The sequence below is a fragment of the Aulonocara sp. 'chitande type north' Nkhata Bay genome, linkage group LG16, assembly GCF_057382095.1.
Source record: "Aulonocara sp. 'chitande type north' Nkhata Bay isolate Kocher_YH1m ecotype deep benthic linkage group LG16, A_spYH_male_GT1.1, whole genome shotgun sequence".
Classification (NCBI taxonomy): Eukaryota; Metazoa; Chordata; class Actinopteri; order Cichliformes; family Cichlidae; genus Aulonocara; species Aulonocara sp. 'chitande type north' Nkhata Bay.
This window is the reverse complement of record NC_141359.1, coordinates 18,551,693-18,579,228: the sequence shown is the minus strand read 5'-3', so window position 1 is coordinate 18,579,228 and position 27,536 is coordinate 18,551,693. Positions and strand designations below refer to the sequence as shown.

At 40.9% G+C, this 27,536-nt stretch overlaps 1 protein-coding gene across 6 annotated transcripts; it reads right to left on the bottom strand.

Annotated features, from left to right (window-relative positions):
* Positions 1-137: 137 nt before the first annotated feature.
* On the bottom strand, positions 138-25,315 carry abi3bpa (ABI family, member 3 (NESH) binding protein a). 6 transcript variants are annotated; one of them, XM_086267693.1, is made up of 23 exons: positions 25,022-25,315; positions 19,918-20,097; positions 19,739-19,807; positions 19,515-19,647; positions 17,576-17,766; positions 17,078-17,121; positions 16,278-16,335; positions 15,266-15,328; positions 14,990-15,085; positions 11,992-13,401; positions 11,492-11,569; positions 10,914-11,096; positions 10,312-10,380; positions 6,435-6,497; positions 5,323-5,445; positions 4,883-4,972; positions 4,570-4,779; positions 4,042-4,147; positions 3,382-3,461; positions 2,810-2,839; positions 2,552-2,710; positions 1,838-1,960; positions 138-1,753 (listed from the first exon to the last, which is right to left on the bottom strand). In XM_086267693.1, the coding sequence occupies exons 1-23, from the start codon at positions 25,116-25,118 to the stop codon at positions 1,638-1,640; spliced, it is 3,771 nt and encodes a 1,256-aa protein (XP_086123819.1). In that variant the 5' UTR covers positions 25,119-25,315; the 3' UTR covers positions 138-1,637. The 6 variants fall into 6 exon arrangements, with proteins under 6 accessions (XP_086123819.1, XP_086123820.1, XP_086123821.1 ...); XM_086267694.1 differs by having other exon boundaries at positions 10,312-10,377; XM_086267695.1 differs by lacking the exon at positions 10,312-10,380.
* Positions 25,316-27,536: the final 2,221 nt, after the last annotated feature.

The following is a 27,536-nucleotide window of genomic DNA, read 5'->3' as shown; positions in this document are numbered from 1 at the left end:
TGCTTTCTAGATGTCTTTGTCCACTGTAAATGATCCCCAGTTATTGATAGCACAGTGTTAGGGTTTTGTGTCTGCCTCTGTTACAGCAATGATGCCAAGCGTGCTCATGTGTGCAAAGCTGATGTTGCAATGGGTTGCTTTCTTACTGAAAGAGGACTGGCAAGATCACTGCCAGTCCCTTCTGAAATTCATCAAGTCTGCAAAATGAAACAACTGTTTTCATTGGTTTGCACATTTATTACAAAGATACATAGATGTATGTAACATATATATTACACCAGACCATTTCCCGATAGGACTGGTAACTTTACCTTAGTCTTCTCCGGTTGAGAGGCAATGACTTGTTACAACCTGTTACGGTGTAGTTAACTGTTCACATAACCTTAAATTGTCAAATAACCTGTTGATTTGCGGGATTTAAAGGTGCTTGAAAGTAACAGGTCAAAAGTTTCTCCTTTATATTACTTTTTTGTGCTAAGTAAAGACTGTACGCGTCTGAAAGTGAAGCCAAAGTGTTAGTGCTTTTAGGCTGCACTTTTTTCTGTTAGCCAACAGGGGGTGAGACCCCAGGATACATTTACGTCTACGACTAAACAACTTCCGCTCTTATACCTTTGACCTTACTTGAACACTCTCATTATGAGTTAATGGTTTAATTGCGAATCTAAAGTCCTTTTTAATGCCATTACACACACACACACACCAGTCAGTCTGTGGTGCCTGAGGGAGATAATATCCCTAACTATCCCAACTTTCTCCGTCTGTTTGCCAATAAGAATAAAACACGATCAATTGCTGGAATTATATACAATGCATTACATCACTGTAGCCATATAGGCCACAATTTATTTTAACCTTTTGCAGAGCTATAACAAGAGAACACATTCTACTTGTGCAGTTTCCACTATTATATTTTCACTCTGTAAAATACAGGACAAGCCGACATTAATGGCATCAAGTCTCATTTCTAAATGCTCCCATAGAAATGCTGGCCTGAACCACTGATTATTCTCTTTTACCTGAAATGTGCCACCATCTGTCGGACACTTAATAAACTGTATTGGACACCATATACATATATGAGCGGATGTTTAATACTGTGCAAACTGCAACTGTTAATAATCCCTTAGGGCCAGCAGAAGGTCACTGTGTGTTTGTGTATTTTACAGTCAACCTGTACAATGAACATATGATTGGCACCTGTCTGTATACACATGACCAGTGCGGGCGCTCAATACAAATACTGTATTTTAGTTTATCTCAAAAGCCCCAGCACACACAATTCAATATTCTTGATAAATATTATCATACTTTATATCAAGTTATTACACTTTGGGAGCCAGCTTCCCAACATTTTCTCTTGTGATTAATTGTATGTTCAACATTTTGGATCACTCCAACTTCTGCATTCCTTTGTCACTAGGGACATTTTTGATCAAGAAATGCACTCTAGAGAGTTTTGTGACGCCTAATAGTTCTGTAGAAGTCCACGTCCAGGACAGAGGTGTGATTTTAAAGCGCCGTCTACAGAGTCCACGTAAGAAAAGCCCACCTCCCTTCAGGATCACTCAGGCGTCTTTGATGTCCATCTTCTTCCTCACTACTTAGTCCATCCTCCTGGACAGTCCTGTGGGTTCTTACCACTTTCCAGGTATGGGAGTGCCACACTCATACCAGCCTACGTAAGTCGAGTGCGACTTTCCTCCGATCTCTCCAAAGGAAACGGGCTCTTGTCTCAGCGCTCTGTAGAAGCCTGGCAACAAACGGAGGAAAGATGAGACTCTGCTAAATTAAAGGCATTAAATAATCAGCGGTTGTTTACAGCTAACCAAAATACCTTGTCTGCTTGGAAGCTGGTCAGCCAGGAAATGGCTGCCAGTCTTGCCATCCAAGAAAGAATCCACAAACTGACAGTGGTCCTCGCCGTATCCCGTCTGATCCCCTATGTTGTAAAACTTCCCTGCAGTGGAGAATGGAAGTCATTGTTTAGTTACCGCATAACGAGTTAACTCCCAGTTCATTGCAAATGAATTTGAAAGAAAGAACCAAGAGAAGCATGTGAACCATCGTTCTCTTCTTTAGTGTTTGAATGGTGTGCGATGCGAAGATGCTTTGCAGAACGAAATCTTTTGAGCTTTTTCATGTTTTCTTGGATATGAAGCGTGCTACTTTCTTTTACATTATTTCCATTTCTTGTTTCACATTTATTGCTGTTTTTTATTTTTTAATCAGTTTTGGTTTACCTTTTCTCATTACACAGACATACAAGCAGCTCCTGTGCAGCTGCCAAGTCAATGTCCTCTTAGAATTATGAGGAAACATTTCATTTCCATGCATCAACTTTTAAACTAATCTAATCTACTGCTTCAAATTCATTAACAGACTCATTTTAAAAAAAATCAATAATTACATGTTGAGGCCAATTTTATGCTTTTTACGATAAAGAAAAGGCTGTACTGCTGTCCAGTCAAGCCGGTTAAGGATTGTGTTTGCAAGTGATTTGTAATGTGATTTGTGTCATTCCTGTTCACTGATTTGTTTGCATAATTACCATTGAGAGTCTCGCTCAGGTAGATCTTGTATCTTAAGGAGTTGCAGAGCTGGATGCCCACAAACTTTCGGTACCAGGTTCTCTTCACGAACTGCTTTCCATTGCATTCAGAGTGGGCATCAGCTTTAAACGGAAACTGAGTCCAGATGGCATCTTTGCCTGTGGGGTTTGTTCAGAATATCAAGAGAATCTGAAATACTGATTTCTGACTTGTCGAGCTGGCTAAAATATTGTGAAGAGAGGGGGAAAACAAATCACCTGAAACATACTCGCTCACTCGAGGGTCCGCTGCAGACAGGAGGGAAAGTTGTAATGAACAACATCATTAAGACATTTCAGATATAACAGGCAGTCAAATCCAGACTTGCCTCAGAGTGTCTAGCATATTATTTACAGTGTACAACCCCAACAGGATGGGCTTTGATTGCACAAGAGCAGGAGGCCAATTAAGCTAACCACTCAGCCCTCTGTGTTGTCATTTTGAATTAAAAACATAAGAGCTGATCAATGCGAGGACACATTTCAGCTGCTTAATGAATGGAGCAAATTCAGCTTAATGCTGTGATCACCAGGTGCATGATGTGTTAGAAATGAGCCTCAGAGGACATCTGGTGAGCTTGACAAGCCTCAAGATTTGATCCTTAATCAGCTTGCTCCCCAGTGCCATGCTGAAATGATTAGACTAGCAACCGCCTAATAGTACAAGAGAATTAATGCTAATCACAGCCTGGAATGTAACATGTACAGTGGCATTTACATGCAAGTAATGAGTTTCTTCTGTGGGGGTTTATGGTGGATTTGACCTGCATTAGATGGTCTGTAAAACTTGCCTGACTCTGTGCTAAAAGTTACAGGATCGGAGGAGGGTCCCGTTCCCAGCTCATTCCTCGGTGTTACTGTGAATTCATAACTGAAAAGAAATACATATTAAGGGCAATAATAATAATAATTATACGCTGAAAGATGAAAATAAACAGCAGTGTTTGACAGCTAAGTGTGGGTTCACACTTAGAATAACACACACAGAGCTGATGGTTCTTCCACGTGGTGCGCTCAGATGTGCTGGCAATTGTTCATGTAGCAAACCCAGCCCCAGGGAGGGTTCTGGTGAGCCTTGAGACTCCAGATGCTGAGATCTAATTGAAAACTCAGTGACCCACTCCACCCACATTTCCTCAGTTTTTTGTCTTGTCTTGTTTTTTTGGTGTCACTTTGGCCATTTTGTGTGAGCAAAACCAAATGTGACTCACTGCAAGAGCGCAAGAGTTCAGAAGAATCTGGAATTAACTTTAAGTGACGCAAACTCGGAGCACTTCAGTGCAATTTAATACGCCTCTCTTAGTTCCATCAGCGGTGAACTTTATTAATGCAGTCAGGCATTTTAGTTCAGCCGGGCTGTATTTGTTCATCTACAGATTTATATGAACAAATGTAGTGTTCGATCTCAAACGAGATTAAGGATAATATCAGGACATCTGTGGGGTGCGGACCTGCTCTCTGGTTTGAGATTCTCCACGGCTGTGTGGGTCTGGTTGGTTGTCAATACTGACGTCTGCCTTCCATTCGGGCCTGTGGTGGTGGACACAACTTCATACTCTGAGAAAAAGAGGAAAGGGAGAATCTCACATAGTGCTTTTTATTAAAACATTTCACCTGGATCTATTTATGAAATCGTCCCGAAAACAGTGACATATCTTAATAAGAGACACATGAGAACCGGAGGCAGAACACGTGTTTTTGTTGTCGTGATGTGTCACTGGGCGCAGACCTTGGATTCATTTGTTGCACTCGGTTTATAAGACAGCTTAAGAAACCATCTTAATATTTTATAGAACGATCTAGGGTAATATCCACAAGGCCACACGTGGTTAATAAAAAGAGATTACAATGTAGTCTAAACTCTTAATCAAGACTTGCAAACAAGTATAATGAAATCCAGCCACCTCATACAACTCAGGCCACCGGGAGGCAGTTTCAACCTCCGTCCATTCGGAAATGTCAGCCTTTTCTCTGCATACCTCTGGTTTCGTTGTCGGTTTTCTGCCAGTCAAGAATGACAAAGGACGGGCAACCCTCCACGGTGACCACAGTGACGTTGGATGGAGGTAGGCGGGGAGGACCGGTCACATTCTGATCGCTGCCTTCCTCATCGGGGAAGTAAGCGAGGGAGGAGGTGATAGAGCATGGCTCTTCTGGCGGCTTATCCGTCTTGTAGATGACGTGGGGAGCTGTATGTGGGTATGTTAAGAATTTATTTTATTCATGTCACATTCAGACCCTAATTGGTGCTGCTAAAGAACTGATTAAATCATTGATACTTTAAAATCTTACCTATAAAGCGCGGGTTGCCCATGCTGTCTACCTCTGACTTAGGCAGGGGCCTGAATATGGAGGAGTTTTCATATATGTCAAAACGGCTGGCTGGAAAGGAAACAGTTTAGAGGAGATGGGGTTAGTTTGATGAGCCAGGAGTCCCTGGCAACTCTCCCTCTTTTAGTTTTACAGCTTTGGCCCAGGTCAGTGACCAGCTAGCCCAGCACCTGCTCTGGCCTGCATTCAGACTCTTTGTCTGCTTCTTGGTGCTTTTTAAGTTTGCTTTTCTCTTTATCTCCCCACTATACACATCTGCCAGCTGCATCACCAACGCATTGTCTTTGTTAACGCAATGTCTGCAAAACTCATTCAGTCTTTATCCTTTTACAGGGAGGTGATTTAGCATGCATGTGATCATGTTCCTCAGAAGAAACACTGCAAAAATGTGCTGCTCGTACTGTTTAGCGCAGGGGCTGTGGTGGTCGTCTGCTGTTTGGGCTCTTGCTTGGGTCTGGCTGTGACCAGCGGGAACGGCTTCAGGACAGACGCCTTTTCTCCTTGTTTCAGGTCCATGGGTTTATCTGAGGACAGAACAGCAGGAGGAGAGTTCAGTTCTTCTCCCTCATTGTCTGACTCACAGTCACACACAGTTGCAATCCATCTGCTCTGGCCATCCTCACCGAGCAACTCAGTGGCCTTTTCCTGGCTGCTGAAAGATCAGAGATTGATCGTCGAGTAATCTCTCTAGTGTTCTTTAAAGGGGAAAGAGCGGTGCCAGAATGCATACTGCTGAGACCGAGGGTGCCCAGATGCGCTCACATGCACACAAAAACACTTACTTAATGCTCTTAAGTGCATTTATATGAAAACGGTGAGAGAAACTAAGCAGGGAGACAGCTGAGATGTAAAAGGTGAGATAAATACAGCATAATTGCAGTTTTGTGCGTTAGTAATATAATAGATGGCTTAAGATGGTGGTTCTCAAACTGTGAAGGACATGAAAGCAGAGCAGCTGTGACTGACTCGGAAAAATAAAAAATAAAAATCATGAATTTAAGTTGAATATATGGTGGGTGTAGCAGGAAAAGGTGTATTTAAAAAAATGCTTTCACACTTGCAAGCCTATTAAAATTTAGTTTTGAAAACATTATACAGACACTGAATAAGATTATTTTACAGGGAAGAGAGGATAGCAAGTGATGCTCGTGCAGGAGATGTAGCAGTTAAGAAGACTTCAAACTTTGGCACTCTGGAAGAAGTTTAAAGCAATAGTTTGGATATCTTTGGAAACAGATTTGAAGATGTTCGTACTGACAGATAAAAAGACTGATATCTGTCTGCTCAGCATGAAACGCAGCATAAAGACATAAAGACTGGACGAAACGGTCTTCCAGAACCTCTCCCTCACTAACTCAAAACTTGATATGTTAGAAAAACATCAGCTTGTTTATCTATGACAAACTGGTACTTAAACTTGAATTGCATTATTTTTCTTCCATACTCTCCTTTAACACTCGGGAGACTGAATGTGGGTGAGGTGCAGTTGCATTCACTCATCTGTTGCCCTCACCATGACTGCTAGGCTTTGCCACCAGGTTGGTCTTCTTGTTGCCAGAAACAGAGGGACGCAGAACTGCAAGGAATTGTGGGAAACAGAGTCTCTTTCAGAATAAAATTCACAAGAAAAGCAAAGCAGAATGTGGTCAGCACTGGAGAACAGACACTAAACTGAAAACAAGTGTTGATTAATGTAAGAGTGCAAAAATAATGAAGAATGTCAAATTTCAAAGGGGAGATGGATCAGAGCAGACGTACGCAGAAATACTTGCACTAAAAGAAAATAAAAAGACACATAATACAACATAAACATAATAAAAGCAACAATGCAGCAGCCAGACAGGTTGCATGTGACGTGCCCAAAAGCTTCTTGGTAAAATCCTGCCACAGAGGAGTACCACAACCTGTAGCTCATGTAAAGTCGGTGTGAAAACTGGAAATAAAAGTTTGAACCACTCATCCTAAAATCTACAGAACTGAGAAGTGAGGAAACAAAAAAATAAAGCCAATACTTAAACCAAGGCAGGCCGAATTCTGGGGTAATGAAGCATTTTTTGACTCATTTCCACTAGAAAAATGTTTGGGATTTGACCATAAAAATGTTCCACAAAGAATGCAAAATAAATAAATAATAATAATAGTAACAATCGGACCAAACAGTGAAATCAGTATCACATCATTTCAGTCTGAGCTGCTTAAATGAACACGAGAAATGAACTGGCTTTTGTGGTTTTGGATAAGTGATCACAAAGAAGTGCAAGGTTCTGTAATGAAAACACCTCAGCTACAAACTGTCAAACTCAGTTTTCTTATCAGGAAGATTCTGCTCTGACTTTAGGCTTTTGCAAAAAGCAAAATCATCCTTAATTAATGCCGTTTTATCACAGAGGAGGTAGAGAAACTCTGGGAGGCTTGACACATAAAAATGCCTTTACGCGTTTCATATTTGACTTCTTTAAAGAAAACCTGCTTTAAAGTTTGTGTTTCATTTCCAGAGCCATTTGTCATCTCTTATCTTGGATATTCATTAATGGTCACTCTGGCAACAAGATAAAAAATAATTGTCTATATAAAGATGCCAAAAAAACATTTAATTTGGGTTTGTCTGGAGTTGACTTCTCCATGGTCAGTATGAATCAGCGATGTCAGGCAAAACAAACTGAATCAATATGATTAACACTGAAAATATAATCTAGGAGGACATCTGACTCACATGTAGTGTACAGCCATGGTAAAAAGAAAGTACACCGTCATCAATTCTAAGATTTCACATATAAGGACATAATGAAAACTAATCTGGTCCTCAGCAAGTTTTAATGTTATTTCAGTACAACAACATATGACATATTAGACCATGTCATGATTTATTTAACAAAACCTAGTGTGTGAAAAACTAAGTACACCCTTACTGGTTCCATAGGAATTAAGAGGGCCAGTGGCAGCCCGGTGCTGCTAATCATATTCACTTGATTAACTGATCATAAGCATATGTGCGCCTCTATAAAAGCAGCAGTGGTTTGCAGGCTGGATTATAAGGCCATTTCCAAATAACGTGAATTCCATTATTCTACAAGGAGAAAAATTATTCAGTAGTAGAAAAGATTGAAGACACTGGCCAATCTTCCGAGGAGTGGATGTCTCAGCAAATACAGCGCAAGGGCAGACCGTGCAATGCTTAGATAAACTACAAAAAAACCAAAGAGCTGAGCACCTCTACAGGTCTTGGTTAACATGTTAAATGTTAAAGTCCATGATAGTACAATTAGAAAAAGACTGAACAAATGTGACTGGGTCAGAAAGGTTGCCAGAAAATAACTCTCCAAAAAGAGCACATGGCAGCACAAACAGCTGATATGAACTGTCAGGCATGGTGGTGGAGGGGTGATGATTTGGACTTGTTTTGCAGCCACACCTGGACTCCTCTGCATACCAAAGTATTCTAGAGTCAAATATGAGGCCACCTGTCCAACAGTTAAAGCTTGGGCAAAACTGGTTCATGCAACAGGACAATGATACCGAACACAGCAGGAAATCTACAACAAAAATAGTTGAAAAGAAAAGAATCAGGGTGTTGCAATGACCTAGTCAAAGTCCAGACCTCAACCTCCTTATAAACCAATACCTGCAAACTCCAATGGACTGAAGTAATGTTGTAAAGAAGAGCAGGACAAACCTCTACAACTTACAAGTCATAGAGGAAATGATTACTTCCTACAGCAACATACTACTGCTAAAGGTGATTCTGCAAGCTACTAAATTATGCAGTTAGTATTTCGCAAACTGCTTCTGAATTTTGGCATAGTTTCTGTTAAATTAATAATGACACAGTGTAATATGCCATGTGTTGTTGTTCATCTGAGGTTGTATTTCAGGACTATTAGAAATTGGCTTGTACCAGATTTTTCCAGACACATGAAATCTTGGAATTGAAAGAGGGCATATTTTGTTTTTACAATGACTATTGTTGTCCAACTATTACCAAAAATAGCCCATAAAATCACAAACTATGTCGATTGGGTATGTGTAATATGAAGAACTGACAGCTCTGACAGCCCTGTCTTGGTTAACTGAACAAGAAATGAGCCATCAAGGTGTAAAGTGGAAAGTCAACAATATGTCTACAAAGTGTATGACATGATGAGAGCTGCTCTACAGTTTCTACAGCAGGTGAGTTTGGTTTGATGTTTCACAATAAAACCACTAAAACACCACATTGAGCCTGCAATATGCCAAAAACATCTGACTCAGATCTGTGATTTAAAACAGCAGCAGCGGTGTGAGCGCTGGTTTCTGTCAGATAACTTCATCTTCTTTAGGGTTAGAATGTGAAAATATATGCAACCAAAACACCAAGATTTATGGTCAGGCCAGACAAATATTCCCAGTGAAATACATACCAGCGTCTCACAACACCGGGGTTATTACTTTTGCAACACACACTCAGATTTCATGTGTTTCATGGATGTGATTCAATAACGGACACGTGCATCCAACTATAAGCACAGCTTTCAAAAACAATTTCAAATTTAAGTGCCAGTGTGAAACTCGGCTCTATAAAGCTATTGTGGACACGCTCTAATTCTTAGTTTCATTAAAAGCACACACTCTGTACCAGCTGCTAGTGTAGTATGCAAAGCTTTTGATATCAACATGAACAACTTCGTTACTTTATAAAGGCAGGAAGGTGAACTATGTGTAGATGCTGTCCTTTAAACAAAGTCAGTGGGAGATTTTGTGCTTAGATGAGCAGGGCGGCAGGCAAAATAAATGTTCCTTTTTTTGTAGAGTTGCTTCCAGAGAGCCTTGCGACTCCTTGAAGACCTCTGAAACTGTCCAAGTTTCCAGAAATAACACATAACAGCTGTGACATGGGACTGAAGCATTGAACTGCTCTACACAACTCCCAACAACAAGGAGTGAGCAGAGCGCCACCATTAAATACATGCGGTCCAGACGTGGTTTGCATTACTATTTGGGATGGATTCAATTATTCTAATTAACTGAGCCTGCCTGGCAGAATGGAAACAATGTGAATCACCAAAAAAAGGGGCAACCCACATTCACCTTTCCCAGCTAGCACTCTCAGACTAACATAAACCAGTCCATATGTGCTTTAGACTTGGTAATATGAAGACAGTTGTATAATAGATTTCATAATGTGTGGCTTCAGTCTCAGTCAAGTGAAAGCCTCTGGGACTGGACACATCAGACAACACAGACCATGACCAGGAAACACTGTCACATTGACGGATAAGCTGAAAGTCACAGAGCGGAAGTGCATTGTGACAAAAAGCACAGATCAGTGTGATGAAGTGGGATGGGGCGTGACAGTGCCTCTGAGGTTAGTGAGTTAGGAACACTGGAAGGCAATTATCTTGGTTTGTCTTTACCAGATTTTTCTTTGGGCCACACGATACGTCTAGGAGGAGCATTGCCCCTATGATGCGCCCCACTGGCTGCTGGAGGGAGAGAAAGGTCTGTTATATAATGTTTTGTGCCACTGAGGAAAAACATACCAGTACCAAATAAGAAGAAAGGCGAGATATCTGGGTAGTGAACAGGAGCGTATGTTTAAAAGAAAAAGAGATACAGAAGAGAAAGAAGGACTGTGGTGGCTGTCGGCACAGCACTTGTCTTGGCATTGGTGGCGTAAAATGTGATGTGTCCTGGCCAGTGCTGAGGCCAGACTTCCCACCTGGCCAGCGAGAGGGACCGTAAATCATGTTAACGACCCTTATACCATAGACGCCATTGCTGCTCGTGGTAAAAGTGTTAAATACATACCAAGCACATGTGGCAGAATGTGGAGAGGACAAAATTGATTGATTACGGTATGCTCTCACCACATATCGTGTAGCTAAAATCACTAGTCATGAGTTTGTTTATCTTCTTCTGTAGCTGTAGTGTGTGTAAGCGTGCTAAGAGAAGGTAATAACCTGAGGTAGCTGCTTGGAAAAAGAAATAAGTGAAGGGAAAGTGAGTATTCCATTACCGCCAGGTGTGCTGGAACTGTGAGAGGAAGTGACTGTCCTGGATTGTGAGAATGGTCTGGCAACATGATTAGTGGAATGAGAAGGAACCGATGTGCGACGCAGGGTGGTGTTTCTTCCTGCTGTAGGAACAGATGAGCTAATGGGAGAACGAGGAACTTCAGACGACCCGAGAACACCAGGACCTAGATGAGTAGAGAGGCAACTGGAAGTTAGTTAGTTGGGAGCTGGAAGGCTTGACCTAGATGGGATAAATGGTAAAGCATGTACGTGAAAGAGAATGCAGAGGAGCAGACACTGGATGAAATGACAGAGCGCCATAAATGAGATCGAAAGCTAGCCAGACTAATTTGTTTGCGAATGGGCAGGGGTGAGGTGAAGTGTGCTGCACTGAAGATGGAGCCACACATGGAGACAGGAACAACAACAGGACAGGGTGTGTGGGGTGATTGGATGGAGATGGAGATGGGGAAGCAGTGACATTGTCAAATGGTTTGAAATACAACTCAAAGCACCATTCTCTGTGTGGCTTGACAAAAAAGCAGAGATGGTAATGGGACAAACTTGTCATGGTGTTTACCATGATTGTATCTACCAGCCTTCTCTGTAGCCAGGGCAGGTCTTGGTAGAGGCTTGCCCTCTTCTTGTGGACTAGGAGCTGTGTGAAAGAAAACTCACTTTATATCTGGTATAAGATGCATGTGAACATAGTTTTAGTTTTTTTGTTTTTTTGTTCTTTTACAGGGGGCTTACCCTACTACTATTTGCCAGTTGTTGGTTTCAAAATGAATGCATTGACAAAAGTTGTGATCACAATATTTAAGAATTAACTCATACACATGTCATGCAGTTATCCTCTTGGGTTTAACTAAGGTATGGATTACTATCAAAATATGTAACTTACTAAAAGATACATTCTAGCTACTTCTGAGATAAGCGATGTAGAACTCTTTCTTTAAAACAGTTTCTTCATAAACTAATTCCGCCCCCATTAAAAATTAAATAATAACAATTAATAGCTAAGATTTTAATGCTTAAATTGCGGATTACAAATTGTGGATTGAAAAGTAGGGTCTTTACCCGTAGGGACTGCCTGCTTTGAGGTGACCTTGGTGGGATCAGAGTAGGTCCTGGAGTGAGGCTGAAGCCCAGCTTGAGGTTTAGGTTGGGGCTTAGATGGAAGTTGGGGTTGTGACTGGGCCTTTGATGGAAACTGTGGCTTGGTAATGGGTTGAGGTACAACATGGTCCTGGGTATTTTTTGGAGGTTGTGATTTTAACTGTGGCAGAATTTTTGGTGGAGAGTTTTGTTTATCCCTAATTATTGGCTTTGAATGACTTTTTGGAAGTTGAGTTGATGGGTGAAGCTTGGGCTGCCTTTTTGGTTGAGAGAGTGGTTGGGGCTTAGTTTGGTTCTTGGGCTCGGGTTGTGTTGAGGGTTTGGAATGGGAAGAAATTATGCTTGGTTTTGATGCTGGTTGGATTCCAGACTTGCGCCTGGTACTTACACCTGGCTGTTGTTGTGGTGTCTTTGGTTTATGTGGTGGATTTGGAGATTTATTTTGTGGATGAGGTTGAGGTTGAGTTTGAGTCTTTAGCGGTCTTTTCTTGGTATAGGGAATGTGCTGGGGTATTGGATAAGTGGATTGAATAGATGGCACAGGAGTGGTTTGGGAACTTAGTTGATCTTGTCTCTGAGGCTGTGTCTGGGTCTTATGTACCTCTTGTGCTAGTGGTTGGGCCTGGCGTTTGGTGTAGGGTGTTGGCTGAGGCTGTGGTTCTGATTCAAGATGTGGTGTGGTTTGAAGATGTGATTGGGGTTTTGGTTTTGTCTGAGGCAGTGAAAGGGGGTGGGTATGCTCTGTAGGCTGGGATACTGCCAGGTGTTGTTGAGGTTGGGTGTGGAGTTTGGGCTGGAATGTTGTTTGGATTTGCAGTTGAGGTTTTGTTTGAAATATAGGCTGGGCTGTTGATAGGGGTTTTGGCTGTGCATGGAGCTTAGTACGGGCTGTTGTGTGGGGTTGTAGTTGGATCGGGACTTTCTGCTGGAGTGTTGTGTGGGGTTGTGGTTTCATTTGAATTTTGGACTGGGGTGTTGTGTGGGGTTGTAGTTTGGTTTGGACCTTTAATTGGGGTGTTGTGTGGGGTAGTGGTTGGATCTGAATTATAGACTGGGGTGTTATGTGGAGTTTTGATGTGGTTTGGACTTTGATTTGGGGTGTTGTGTGGGGTTGTGTCACAGTTTGGTCAGTGGGCTTTGGGAGACGTTGAGCATTAACTCTGGGCTTCATTTGAGGCTGTTGGGGTTTGGGCTTTGGTAGTCCTGAATACTGTTGCTGGAGCTTCAAGTTAGGTTGAGGTTGTACGTGCCCTCCATGATTCTCCACATTTGCCTGGACTACTGGCACAGGTGCCATGGTGGTTGTTATATGTAGTAAAGGATGGAGCTTGGGAGTTAATGGGACCTCAGATCTGGAGAGGTCTCCTCCTCCTGGGTTATGTGAGAAAAAGAAAAGATGCCCATGAAGCCACAGTTGTGTACTGTAAAATTTCAAAAATAATCTTCTGTTCCATTTACAAAATGTAAAAAAAATATATACATATATTTTTTTTCATCATCCAGGAAAGACATAAAAGCAAGAGAGCCAACAGTTTAGACCAACTGATGTGCTACTCAGAGCAATTATTGAAAAAAAAAGAAAACAAGCAACACTGCTCTATGTTTGTCTCATAGGCCAAGTGCAATTTCAATGGCAGATAGAGCTTGTGCAGGTATTATGTGTTATGACAGGAACGGCTATTGTTGTTAAGTGTGATGAGCATCTAAATTCACTGGTTATGATGACTTAGTGTGGAAGTTTGATAGACCATTCTAACCTGGTTGTTCAATCTAATGAGATGTTCCCATCAATGAGCAAGAATGAAGAAAAAGAGGAAGTCAAAAAAGAAGAGAAGGAAACGAGGAAAACAATAGTATTGTTATAAAGTTTTCCATTCTCACAACTTTATATCTATACACCACCTCAGTGGATCTCAGCACAAACAGTGATGTTAATGCCGTTCAGCTTTGATTCATGGATTTAAACAAAACAGACAACAAAAAACAGTTGATTTGATCATGCACCAAAGTCTCTGCTCTTTTGGTCTGTACTGCTCCCATTAACATTTAGCATATCCTGAAAACACAGGGAGCTGTGTAGAAAATGGATGTAATTTCGAATTATAGTTAGCCCCTTGAATTAAAGCTACAACTTCAGTAACAGATCAATTTTATCCAATTTTAAACTATGGTGGCGTACACGGCCAAAAGTTTGGAATGATCTCCATTTACTTGAGGAACTGACTATATCCCATTTTGTGTTTCAGTGTCTACCTTCATGGTTTCAAAATACATTTCCAGCACTGTGTTTCTGCAGATCCCTGTGTTTGAGAACATAAATGTAAAAAAGAGGGAACAGACGACAGTGAAATACAGGGAAGAAAAAGGAATAACATAGTTTGTTGAAGTTCCTGTTGGAAGAAGAGAAAAAATTCCATCATGCAGTTTATTCATGCAAATTTCCACTGCCACCAACTCCACTGCATTAAAAGCAAAAGCCTCTAATCATCCAAAAATGGTAATAACCACACTGTGAATCCTGAAATAAAAATAAAGAGTTTAACATACCAACAAAAAAAATGCTAGACATGGAAATACAAAAAACTTTTTAAAAAATACAGTGGATATATCTGAGATATAATTTGGAATATGTATGATATGACTGAAATCAATTTTTTTGAATGAGCAGCAGTTAATGAGGTTCTCAGAGCTCATTAAAAGTCACTAATATCTCAGGAATATAAAATCGTTTTGGCTTGCAGGCTTGTTCAACTAACTTTCAACAACTGAACCCTGAGAACATCATCAACAATCTCTGCAAGCTTTTGTTGTTTACCTAAAATCCCATGCATCCAAGATCACCCACATTATTGCAGCCCAAACAGCTGCTCATGCAACTAGTGCAATTCCGTCCATCATTTTACACAGCTGAAATGAGAGCCATGAAGCTTTTCAAAAAGAACCATGATTCTCTGTTTACCAATTGGCTGTTTGTTGATCACAGCAGGTGCAGGTCCACGAGTAGACAGGGTTTCCTTAGTAGTAGTTGTGGTTTTGGTTGTGGTTGTGGTTGGCGCTAAGAAAAATAGTGTATGTTAGTATAACCAAGAGAAAAGGTATGGGTCTACAACCTGTAGAATGTGCAGGGCAATATTGTTTGTATAATAAAAATTAGCTTTCACGACAGCGATAGAGAAGTCAGTGTCAGACATGAGGTCCAGAGATCTTTCTGACCTCTGAACTCAGAAATCATTACCAAGAGTCGTCTGTGTGGCTATGTTCCTGGAGAAGGGCAGTCTGCCCCTGGTCTTGTTTTGGACTGACAAGGACAAAGCAGAGATTAAAGTCAAGGAGAGAAAAATTACAATGGCTTAATTTTCACTTCTGAAAAGCGGTAAATGATCATGATTAGTCAGTCATTTAAAAACAGCAAAATGTGTTTTGAAAGAGTCAGTTCACTAAACGTTTTGCACAAAAATGTTTAGTGCTGGTTTAATCCTCCAATATTAAACAATTAGGAAATAATTCAAATGTGCATTAATTGATTTTGGTGTCAACAGAAACAATTTGTAGATGCAATGCTGACATTTCATCCCTCTGTCGTATTAATACTCTTTACCATCTTTTAAAATGTAGAAGTGAATAGCAACCCTTTTGACATTACTGTACACCGCCTAACATTACAACACTCCACACCATCATAATTGCTGTAGAAAGTTAGTTGATTTACCTTATCAAAACTAATCTTTTTAGACTGCGTTCAGTGGAATTGTGTTAAGCATTTGAGTATCTTGTTTATTATCAGAGAGATTAATTCATGCTGTGGTATGACAACAACCTCAAACATATAATCACATTAAAGACAAATCACTTTAAGGAACATAAAAAAAGGAGTCCAACGGATGATATCACCCCCACAGAAAATTCTTCATAACTTTATTGAGTCACTCAGGCATTACTTGAAGAGAAAGAAGAGCTAGAAAAGATGGAAAATCCGTGGAAAGTTCTTGTAGATGTTTGGAATACAGTGCTGAGTACTGTTAAAAACTGTACTTTGCATGCCCAGCTAAGTAAAATTATTTTAGAAGCTGGAGGTATATGGGGAAATCCTGTCCGCAGAACAATAAATTATGGCTTTATTAATATTTCCAGTGTTAAATCTTAAGGTAGGGGTCAGTGGAAAGGAATTCAAACAGAGATCTCTAAGCAGCAGTAGATTCTGCCTTCTGTATCAAATTCAACTCAGCAGTGTCTCTCTGTTTGCTTACCTGAGGAAGTGAGGTGAGGAAATGAGGGCAAGGAATGGGGACCTGAAGGTACAGGTTTCTGATGGGTGAAAGGCAAAAAAGACATGAAGAAAAAGTGGGTTTAGTCTATGACTATCATAACAGGTGAAAAGAATTAGTATTTGGGCTGTACCATGTCTTTTCCTTTGTTGCATAACTTATAACCTATGGCCTCTTTACACCATGTCAAGTTGGTAAAGTCCCTAGTGAGACTCTTGTTATTCAAAGCTTTCCTTTAAGGGCAAGTCCTGAGGCTAAATCTCAACAGTTGTGCTGTTTTGTGAGATTGGCATGATAGAGCAGAGCCGCGCTGTTAGAAAATTTGTGCCACTTTTCTTTTCTGAACTCTTTTCAGCATTATTATCCCTCCTCCCTTGTGCCTCCAACTCATCTCCCTTTTTTTTAATCCCCACTCAAGTTAGCTGTAGCTGCAGACTGCTCTCTTTGGCTTGACTGCTCTCTCAGTCCTGGCTGCATCAATGCCGTTTCCATTCAGCAGTTGGATGGAAAATTAATGAGGCAAACAATCCTGAGAATAGCATAAGCTCACCAAAGTGTACAAGGACTCTAAAGCAGATTGCCCGTTCCAAATGCACAACCAGTTCCTTTTTGTTTTCTTTGATAAATGGAAGTATACCTGTGCCATTTCATTACACACACTTGTTTACTGCAATACTGAGCCTATTCGACCTCTAGTAGCACGTGTATCCACATAAGAATAGAATAAAACACTGAATATTTGGGTTTGTTTCAATAACAAACTGGCTGTGTCCATTACATACCGCAGGGCTGACTGGAGGCCTAAAGATTTTCCTGATGACCTTCTCTAGAAACACAAGAGAAGAATCAGTAAATAAGTGACTTCAGTGGAAGAAACAATGTGAAAGGAAAAAAAATGGTTCGATTCAGTAACTGGAAATGCAGTACTGCACTGTAGCCTTGTCATGCTCACATAATCGGTAAAGACTGAAGCCCTATCTAAACATGCACTGCAGCCCTGAAGTCCTCTAGTCTTTAACAGAGCAGATTTTGGGATTGCACATGTCAGACTGAATGCTGAATTGTCTTTAACCTGCTCTCAGACGACGAGACAACCAGATTCTTATGACTCTGTTCTTATACGAAAATGAGTTGTAGCATTTGTCCCAGAAATTTCTACCTTTTTCCTAGCACTACCTGTCAATCCATGTTTTTATTAAGATGTTAAAATAATTGTAGTCAGATTCGAGGTATTTGCTACAGAAGGTGATAATATGGCTAAGCAAAGAAGTCAAACTTGCCTTCGACTCCTGGCATGCTGATGTTGTGAACAACCGGCCTGCTCCACACACCGGTGCCATCCTTAGAATTTGGCTGGACACCAAACTCATAGACTGTGTTTGGCTTCAGTTTGTCAATGACTGTATCGCTTGTTGGACAGGTCTGGTAGTTCCACTTCCTGTTCTTCTCACGGTAACGCACTGTGTAGTGTCTGAGAACAAGACACAGAACAAACAGAACAACTCACACACAATGCATCCACTAATGATCACATCTAGAGGCATGATGCAAGAAGTACAAGGAGAATACGATGCTACTGTTGTAATATTTTTTCATTTTCTTTTTAGCGAAACCTTGCGTGCTAACGATGCTGTCAATTAATTCCATTTCATTAAGCAAAGTGACAAATGAATCTTTCCATGCCACATTTCCATTTCTCTTGGATTTCCCTTGGCTACATGGGGCGCCTTGAACCCATCTTCTTAAAAGATGGAGTCAAAATCAGAAATCCCCCTGAAAATGGTTCAATCAAATTTATTGCTGTGTATTGCTGCCATCATCTGAACTGCACAGTGAGGTCGTGATATGACTTGACTTGAGTCTGTGGCACAACTTAGTTTCTTTCCTTTCCTTTAACAGAACCAACAAACACATGGTTATTAATCTTTATATAAGACATACATATGAAAATAATATTTAACCACTGGAAGATTTGTTGCAAACAACAGAACCGTCACTTTAAAAAAAAGTAGTACTTCATCAAACACAATCTGTGTCACAGATTGTTGACTCCTAAACACCTGTGTGCACAGGCTGCCCTGGATCCACTGCTAAGTAACACGAGAGGCTTCAGGGACTCATTTACTGTTTGTGCACTTATTCCAGACTCTCTGCAGCAAATGTGTGTGTGAGAGGATAGAGATTGGACAGAGAAAGATTTATTCCACCAGCTGTTACTGAGCTCATCGTAACAACAGTACAGCATTGGTACAAGAAAATCTCAAAACCCTAGACTGGTACTTTAGGAAAAAAGTACAAGCATTTAGTCTAGTTTGGCTGCAGTGACAGTTATGCCACTGGTAAGCATTAATATATTGCAAGCAGTAAAAGGGACGGGTGCATAACATATCCTTAGAATAACAGATGTCCTCATTCACTTCTGAGGAGCTGGGTCAGTGGGATTGATAGCAATAACTGCACAAAGCTCAATTGAATACTCCAATTTGCTTTTGTGACTTCAAAACCTCTGAGCTGGCAAACATAACACATTTTTAAAATCACTCCAACTAATACCTCCCAAAGATGGATATATCTGATGTCTATATGATATAAACATTCAAAAATTCACCACAAACCTTAAAAAACAATAAAAACAGCAACACACTCCGTATAGCCCCATACATAATGAAGGTTCTCTTAAATTATTCTTAAACAAATTCAGCAAAACTTTTTTTTAAATTGAAAAACAGTTCATTTGACATAGTTATAATCAGGGCGGCACATAAGTGGTCCGCAGGTGCGCATTCGCTGTCAAAATAAAAGACGCACCACCAGATAAGAAGTTGGAACGCGCGTTTCCGTACATAAGATCCGTAAATTCCGAGAATACGCGCTTCTTTTGCGGTGGAGGAACACCAAAGTAATTGCTTATGGAGCTTGCTTCTTCGACATCTTTAAGAGTTCTGAACAAATGTGTGTCCTCCTCCAGAACATCTTATGTACGCAAACGTGCGTTCCAACTTCTTATCTGGTGTGTCTTTTATTTTGACAGTGAATGCGCACCTGCGGACCACTTATGTTCAGCCCTGGTTATAATGTTGCCAAACTGCCAAAATTAAAAAAACAGACTAAATGATAAGATATTAACATTATATTGTGTTTATATTACCAAAGTCACAATGGTTCTGTCTCATTTTTTAAAGAAAAGCCTGCTTTGCGCAATGACACATTTAAGCTCACCCATCCTCCAGACAGTCATTCATGACGTTGCCTTCATAAGGGGTTTTCAGCAGTGTCCCCCAGGACAGAAGAACTGAGGTTGGCGTCACCGACCCAATGACCAGGTGCAGCGGCTTCTGCAATTCCACTTTACCTGAGAAAAGGTTTGCATCTTACTAAATGTGCAAAAAACACTTTCAGCAAGTCACATTGGTGATAACTTCCTTTGCTTTAAGCAGACATACCTGTGCACTGCTTCTTCACCTCGTTAGCAGGAATAGGCTGGACAGCTATAAGGTACTTGGGCTCAGCATCTAAAAGCAGAAGAACAAACTGCAGGTTATATTTCCTCTGAGCCTCAGCAGCAAACACAATGTATTGATGAACACCTGGTCCTGCAGGGCACATCACCAGGCTTTCTTACCAAACTCTGTCTCATATGGTTTTCCATCTTCTGGCAGCTGAATGAACTGTTTGGAGAACATGCTGCCGCCGTATCCCAGGATGTATCCCTCCAGCCTGGTGTCAGTGTTGGGACGCAAAAACTTCATCACAATGGTGTCTCCTGTGGTGCTGATGCGGACTTTCATGTTTTGGCGTCTCACTGAGGAAGCAGCATCAGATTTATGTATTTTCTTTTACATTTTCTTTTGTTTCTTTCTTTTTTCTGCAGAGGTACAAAAACTGTTATTTTCAGTACCTACACCTTCTCAGACTTTTCTGCTGTCCACTACTTCAAAAGCAACAAAGTAGCAAGTACAGTAAAAGCAGAGATTTGTCTGGTTGAAGTTCAACTGAGGTACAAGACAATAGTTGTGATTTCTAAGCAGGCACATGTCTGCTTGCTTTCCAAATTGATAAGAACATTATTGTTTTCTGCAAACTACAAACATCATAAACTGCAGCTTGTTGCAGTGATCAAGGACTTTGAAGTGCTCTGAAGCAGCTTTTATAAACAGCAGTGCATATCCAATCTTTGATCATTTCAGATATCAAAAAAAAAGATCAGCAAAGCTGGAACATTCTTGTCTTGATTTGAAAACTGGCAAACACAAACACAAAGAATACAGTCCCAGTCAGATAGGACAAATGCTAGATGAGAACAGGCACTAAAGAGGAAGAGAGCTTCCCCAGAATGCACACCATGGCTGTATTTTCATGGTGACCTAGAAGAAACCTTCAGCGCTGACACGTCCCATGGAAAATGATCTGTCTTGGCTTTAAAACAATCTGCTTATCTATATTAAATGGTGTCATAAATTCCTGAAAAAGTTGGCATCATCATAAAGTCAAGGAAAAAGGAACTCTCCGTGTCTTCAAACACAATATGTGGAAAAGTTTGTTTACCTTTTCTCATTATTTGCCTCTGTCATGTGGCCCGTCACACTAGCCAATAACTAGGAATGCTAACAATTAGCCAATTTACAATAGGAATACTAATAAACATCAGAGAATTGAGACAAGTGCAGCTGCTCCAGGAGTGTGACTGACCCTTGCCTGGTGCACATGTAAAGCAAAAACACCAGTGCACACTTGGATAATACGCTGTGAGCAGTAATGATGGAAAGACTGTCAGTCTGCTTTAATTCAGTGACGTCATCCTCTGCATCTTTAAATATTTTTTTGCAGTGGATCTCACAATTGAGCCTACATGCACTAAATTGCTCATAGTCTACAAGGTTTAAAACAATGGGCTTTCTGCTTGGATTACGACTTGTATCACAGTATCCACAGCACATGTCCTTGGCTCATATTTCAGTTAAATGAAATAGTGGAACTTTGCAGGAGGAATACTGCCAGGAAGCAGCCAAATGCCAAAACAGACACTGACAGTGAAAGAGGGGGAAGCCCTGGATTTGAAAAATACCCTTATGCTTTTCCAGCGATGTGTTTCCTGTAAAATCTGCATTTGTTTCGATTCTCACATCAGTATTTCCGATAAAAACAAGAAACTGGTGCAGGGGGAGATGGGCTCAGAGTGCATAAAATATTAGGAAACTTCTGGCAACACGTTTTAAACTCCAGAACAAGCAAACATCGAATCTGCCCCATGACAACCTGCCCAAAGCCCGGTCATCTGGCCCATGCAACGCTTACACACTGTTAAGGCTTATCTGTATTTCCAGAGAAAAATGAATAAAGGTTTAGGAATGAATCCAGTCAAAGTGCTGACAATAAATCAAGTACAGTGAAAAGGAAAAGCACTGATGTTCAAGCTGTTTTTACACATGAAATGTAACTTTTACTTTTACGTTTGCTGCTGTAAAATACTTGTTTTGATTTAGGCAAGGGTGTAGCCCGAATAAAGCAGAGGGGGGCAGGACACAGGACAGCCACTCACAAGACCATCATTACCTGTGCTTCTCTTAAATCAGAGCAAACCATCATCACACAAAGACCTGGAAAGTTATGGACCATTTAATGTCAAACAGTGTGTTCTCACATGCACCTAGAAGAGTTCAGAGCTGAAATTAAAATCTCACCCCTAATAACCAAGGACGGAGTACTGAACAGGCCAAAAGGAGGGTCAAAAAAGGGAACCAAAACAACAAATTCATTTTTTCCTGTTTAGATCTGTGACCTGTTACATAAGTGTGCTGGAGGAGCTTTTGCAGCTCTGCCCAGGGGATCAATAATAAGAGTCGCATAATCGGTCCATGTTAAAGCTGGAGAGTGGGACTTTTGTATGAACATGAACCTTTTGCCATATAAATTAACCCGATGTTGATTAATCCAGCACTGAGTAAATCTCTTGGCAATATCCTAGAGTGTTAAAGTGTCATTTCTGTGCTGGTACGCCAGTAGGTATTTCACTTCAGCGAGCAATGATTAGTTTGCCTTAGCTGAAGGAGCAGACCAACACACGCATAGCATGCGACACCAGCTAGGAGTATGGTGGAGATCATGGCAGAAAGACTTAAGGAAACGTTGAAGAAAAGCTTGTGATATTAAAAAGAAAAATCCATGTTCTGAGGAAGGATAGGAGTCTGAAAACGATAACGATCAATGCTGAGAAGAAGAGAAAATGTCATAATTGCAAAAAGAATGAAAGAAAACTGATTAAAAAAAGCTGCTACTATGCCAACCTGTTTTAATCAGTTTCATCTGTATGTTGCACACACACAAACACGCACTGGGGGGTGAAGCCCATTCATCACTGAATACTGTATAAGCACATCAATCATAACACTGGGAGTTGGCCTATAAACTTGTCGGATTATGCAATAAACTTTGCCACATCACACAACAAACAATTCTGCTCGTAGTCACCCTGGACCGATATCAAGACAACGTAATCCTGCTGGCTGGATATAGAGAAACACCCTCAAATGGGAAACTTAATCTTGGCTCTGCAGAGAGGCCGTGTTGGATCACTGATGGTAAAGAGAGTAGGTTAATTGGGTTGTCAGTTGCTCTCTTAAGCTTCAACCTGAGTGCAACGTGATATTTTTATGTTTGGTCATTAAAATTAAACATTGCAACATGGATCTGCATAACGTATGGTTTGTTGGCTTTAAAACATGATTAAATGTCCGACATTATCAAACTACAAATCTTCACCATGAGCAGCCCTCTCTTGATGTAGTAGATTGTACTAAATGAGAACAAATAGACTGACTTTTCCACTCATGCTGATTTGAGAACCAATGGATGATAAATACAGATGCAAAACCCAACACAACCTCCCCATAAAAACAAATCTGAAGGAGGCTGCGAGGCTTGTTTTGTTTTCAAAATGCAATGGAAAAGAAATGTTGCTGTCTTTGTTTGAAGTAGTTTTGGTGGATGGAAGTGACACAGAACAGTGGTTTCATGTTAGTTTGTCTTGAGTCAGAGCAGCTGAACACCACAGCTAACCAAATTTCAATACAATGCTTGTGATTATTGCTCTGAAGCCCGCGTTAACTATATAGACAAACATGATATCCTTCCCAGTATCCTCTGATCTGGTGTAGAGTATTTTGGCCTCTCGGATTTCTGTCCTGGAAGTAAAGACGTAGAGAGACTTGGCTTCCTCTTCCTGTGAGGACAGACAGATGTTTTATGGAGCTTGGTATAACAGTCACTTTCATGTAACAAAATGGAGTGTTAACATTTCTCAGAGCCCCGTGCCAGCCAAAGCAGCAGGTGTTTGAAAAACTGACCTATAATGGCTCTAATGAGAACCACTCCAGACCAGGATAATTCAGCCCAGAGAATATCTACTGTAATTCAGCAGGAGACCGTACCTTGCAGCCTAGCAGCAGATAATTGTGCCTGGAATTTGACTCCTACTTTTTACCCCAACTTTGGCTTCCATGCAGGTCTCGCCGCGCTCACATTTAATATCCCCCCATGTCAGATTCAACTGCAAGGAACAGCTGTTTTCCCTTGTTCCTATGGCGTAGCTCCATGTCGTCCTTCACCGCCTTTTCTCCATCTCTGCCATCCTGCATGACTCAATAGCCATCCTTCCATCAACCTGATCCTCTTTTTAACTTCCTAAAGTGCTTTGAATTCATCTTTCTTGTCCTCTAATCTCGTCCACTTTCCTCTCTCCTGCCATATTTCTCTCTCATTAATCTCCACATTGCACGAGGCCATGTTTGGTCTGGCACAGCTGCAGTTAGCATCCTATACAATATATTGTCCTCAAGTGGGATAGTGGTAAATAATTTTAGCATTAGCAGAGATTTAACTCATTCAGATACAGATGGGAAAAATGTTTAAGAGCACAAATGCATAACTAAGAATTAAAAGCACTGGAAAGTAGACTGACATCCATATATTTTGCTCTATCTGTCAGACAATAAAGCAAACTAATTTTGCAGCAAACCAGGTTTTATCTTTGGTCCAAGTAGAACGATACAGACATTTACCCCTCTGTTCCCATAGCATCAATACACACAGCCCCTTTCATCTAGCTGCCAAAGCTGCACACTGAGATTTATCTGTAAGCCAACTTCAGTGAGCAGATTACACACTGGAAGCAGCCTTTATTTTCACCAACTCCAGCCCTCTCACCCCAAATCACTTTTAGTACCATCCAAATCTTTAAAGGGCACCCAAGTTTTAGTCACAAAATACATCAAGGCTATGAAGCATGGTCTCAAAGTTTGCTTTACTTTGTGTGTGTACTTTGGTATCTGGATAATTACATAACATGTAAAACATTTGCGTGTTTTTCCAAGAATGTTGCAAGAATCAAAGTAGACATAAGACTCAATACACGGGGTGGTGTTGATGAGTTGGAGACCTCAAGCTGATTTTTGTAGATGTCAGAGTGGAGGCACTTTAGCAAAAATATTTTTCGGTCAGCAGGTTTTTTAAATCTGAAGAGTCTGTATGTATTTAATTTTAAGTGGTGTTTTCAGGGAGGCTGGTAATCTGGTGATCTTAAACTATAGAAGGAGAACTACAATGAAGAAAACCACAATGATCACTCATTAAAATATGTAACAAATACCTCACTTGTCATGCAATCAGTAGTTTCCCCCGTCGCTAATTTTTAAGCACATGACAGTAAGACAAATGCAAAGACCACCTACCTCTGACCACAGAGGGACCAGACAGAGCTATCCTAAAGATGAAGACTGCAAGGATAAGGGCTAGAAAGATGTGCGAGTGCTGCTGCATCTTCATCATCTGCTGATGTCGGCTCTCAGATCTGCAGTGATCTGAATGATCTCAGAGATCTCACACCACGAGTGAGTCAAATAAATGCTTTCACTGATTTGTCAACAGGTGGTTGAGTGAAGTGTCTGCTGCAGAAATCAGGCTAGACGTGTCCGAGTGGCTGGATACTTGTCTGAGCTTCTGGTTCTCGGGACTAGTGCTGTTCCCTAGACTGGACTTCTGGATGCAGCAGGCTGCTCCTGCACCATCTATACCTCTGGATCAGAGGGAGGGGACAGATGGAGCAAGACCCACCCACTCTCCTCCTGCTGCCCCATCTCTCCTTTCCCCCGCACTCTCTTGTTTTCACACTCTTTCCCTGCAAATGGAGAGGAGGTTTTCTCCAAGCCACCCACCCTCCACAGCCTTCTTTTCTTTTCTTAGATCATTATGTTGTGTCCCCATTTCTCCATTTGTTACCTCGTCACTGTAAATCTTTTCAGGACCTCTAAGAGTGTCATTGGCCCAAATATGACATTTACATGAAAGTTTAAAAATCTTTTTATTCATATTGTCAAATCAGATTTTTGTCTGAGCAATAATCTTTGGATTTGAATTTTGCGAGACCCTAGATTTTGTCTAATTTCTGTCACCTTTGACCAGGGGAAAAATGGGCAACTAAATGTTTGAGGGCAACTCAAACACTTAGTTAAAGATCTTTTTTTAAAATAAACTCTGCATGAACATTGAATATTTTGTATCCCTATCCTGTGCAGCAAAGTTGAGCTGAGTCACATTAAAACTTGAGGATGAAGCTGTTTCAGCTTCTATGCAATACTCCAGCTGAAACATACTCCGTATATCATACAGCTTTATCCTCTCTGACTGCTGACCTAGAGCAGGGGTCCCCAATCCCAGTCCGCGAGGGCCGGTGTCCCTGCAGGTTTTAGATCTCACCCTGGGTCAACACACCTGAATCACATATTTAGTTCATTACCAGGCCTCTGAAGAACTTCAAGAGATGTTGAGAAAGTAATTTATCCATTTAAATCAGCTGTGATGGATCATGGACACATCTAAAACCTGCAGGGACACTGGCCCTCGTGGACCGGGATTGGGGACCCCTGACCTAGAGTCTCAAAAAGAGAATACAAACAGTATAGGTCTGTAGAGAAAGAAGAGATTGTCAGGTGCTCAAATCAAGCAGAAATCAGAATAGGTAGTCTATTGGAATCAAATTGAGAAGATCGATTCCATCAGGTGCATCATCTCATCCAATGCACTTTTGTTGTTTCCAAAAAAATATCCTTGCGTCTGTTTCTATCTTCTTCTATAAATACAATCACATTATCTGTGTAAAGATTGTCTATGGAAAAAAGAACTATAAATGGCCATACAAGCGCAAACAACGTTGAGTATGTCTGTCACCACAAGGTAGTGCACATTTAAATCAGACAGTAAGAACCTGCTTTTTTCACCTGAGGAACATTTCTAAACTTAGATCCATCGTGTCAACAAGTGAACTCGAGATGATAATACATGCTTTTATCTCTACAAGACTTGACTACTGTAACAGCCTGTTTACTTGTCTAAACATGAAAGGGCTAGCCCGCCTAAAGGTTGTTCAAAACTCTGCAGCGAGGCTACTGACCCCCTCGAACAAGGGTGCTCATATGACCCCTGTTTTAAAGTCGCTGCACTGGCTACCAATCAGATTCAGGTTCCATTTTAAAATTCTAGTTTTAACTTTTAGAGCATTACAGAGACAGGCACCTCCCTACATTGCTGATCTGATTCATACACACACCTCCACTCGTAACCTGAGGTCAGCAAACCAAAACCTTTTCGTGGTCCCCCACACTCGCTTTAAAACCCGAGGGGACCGATCTTTCCAAGCTGTTGCACCCAGATTGTGGAATGCACTTCCCCTATTTCTACGGGGTTTGGACTCAGTGGAGACCTTCAAAAAGCAGCTAAAGACATTTTTATTTCAAAAAGCTTTTAATTAGACCAGGGTTTTCATGGTGTATTTTATGACTGTATTATGTTTTTACCTTGTAAAGCACTTTGTGACATATGTCTGTGAAAGGTGCTATATAAATAAAGTTTACTTACTTACTTACTTACACATCTATCTGTATGTTACAGAGTACCAGAGTTGCCATTAACATGCAGCAATGGGTGGTTTGCATGAGTGGAGTTCAAGAGATGAACCACAATGGAAGTAGGCTACTACCTGACTTAGGAATAGAAGAAGAGGAATAGAAGAAAAGCCCTTTATTACCATTGTACATGTACAATGAAATTATCGGTGCACCATGCCAAATGTTAAACAGACAGACAGACAGACAGACAAGAGGAATATATACAAAACAAGAAAAAACACACAACGGAGCGTAAAGTGGTTGGAAGCAGCCTCCAAGGGGTGGCAGAGGGTAGCCAATGATT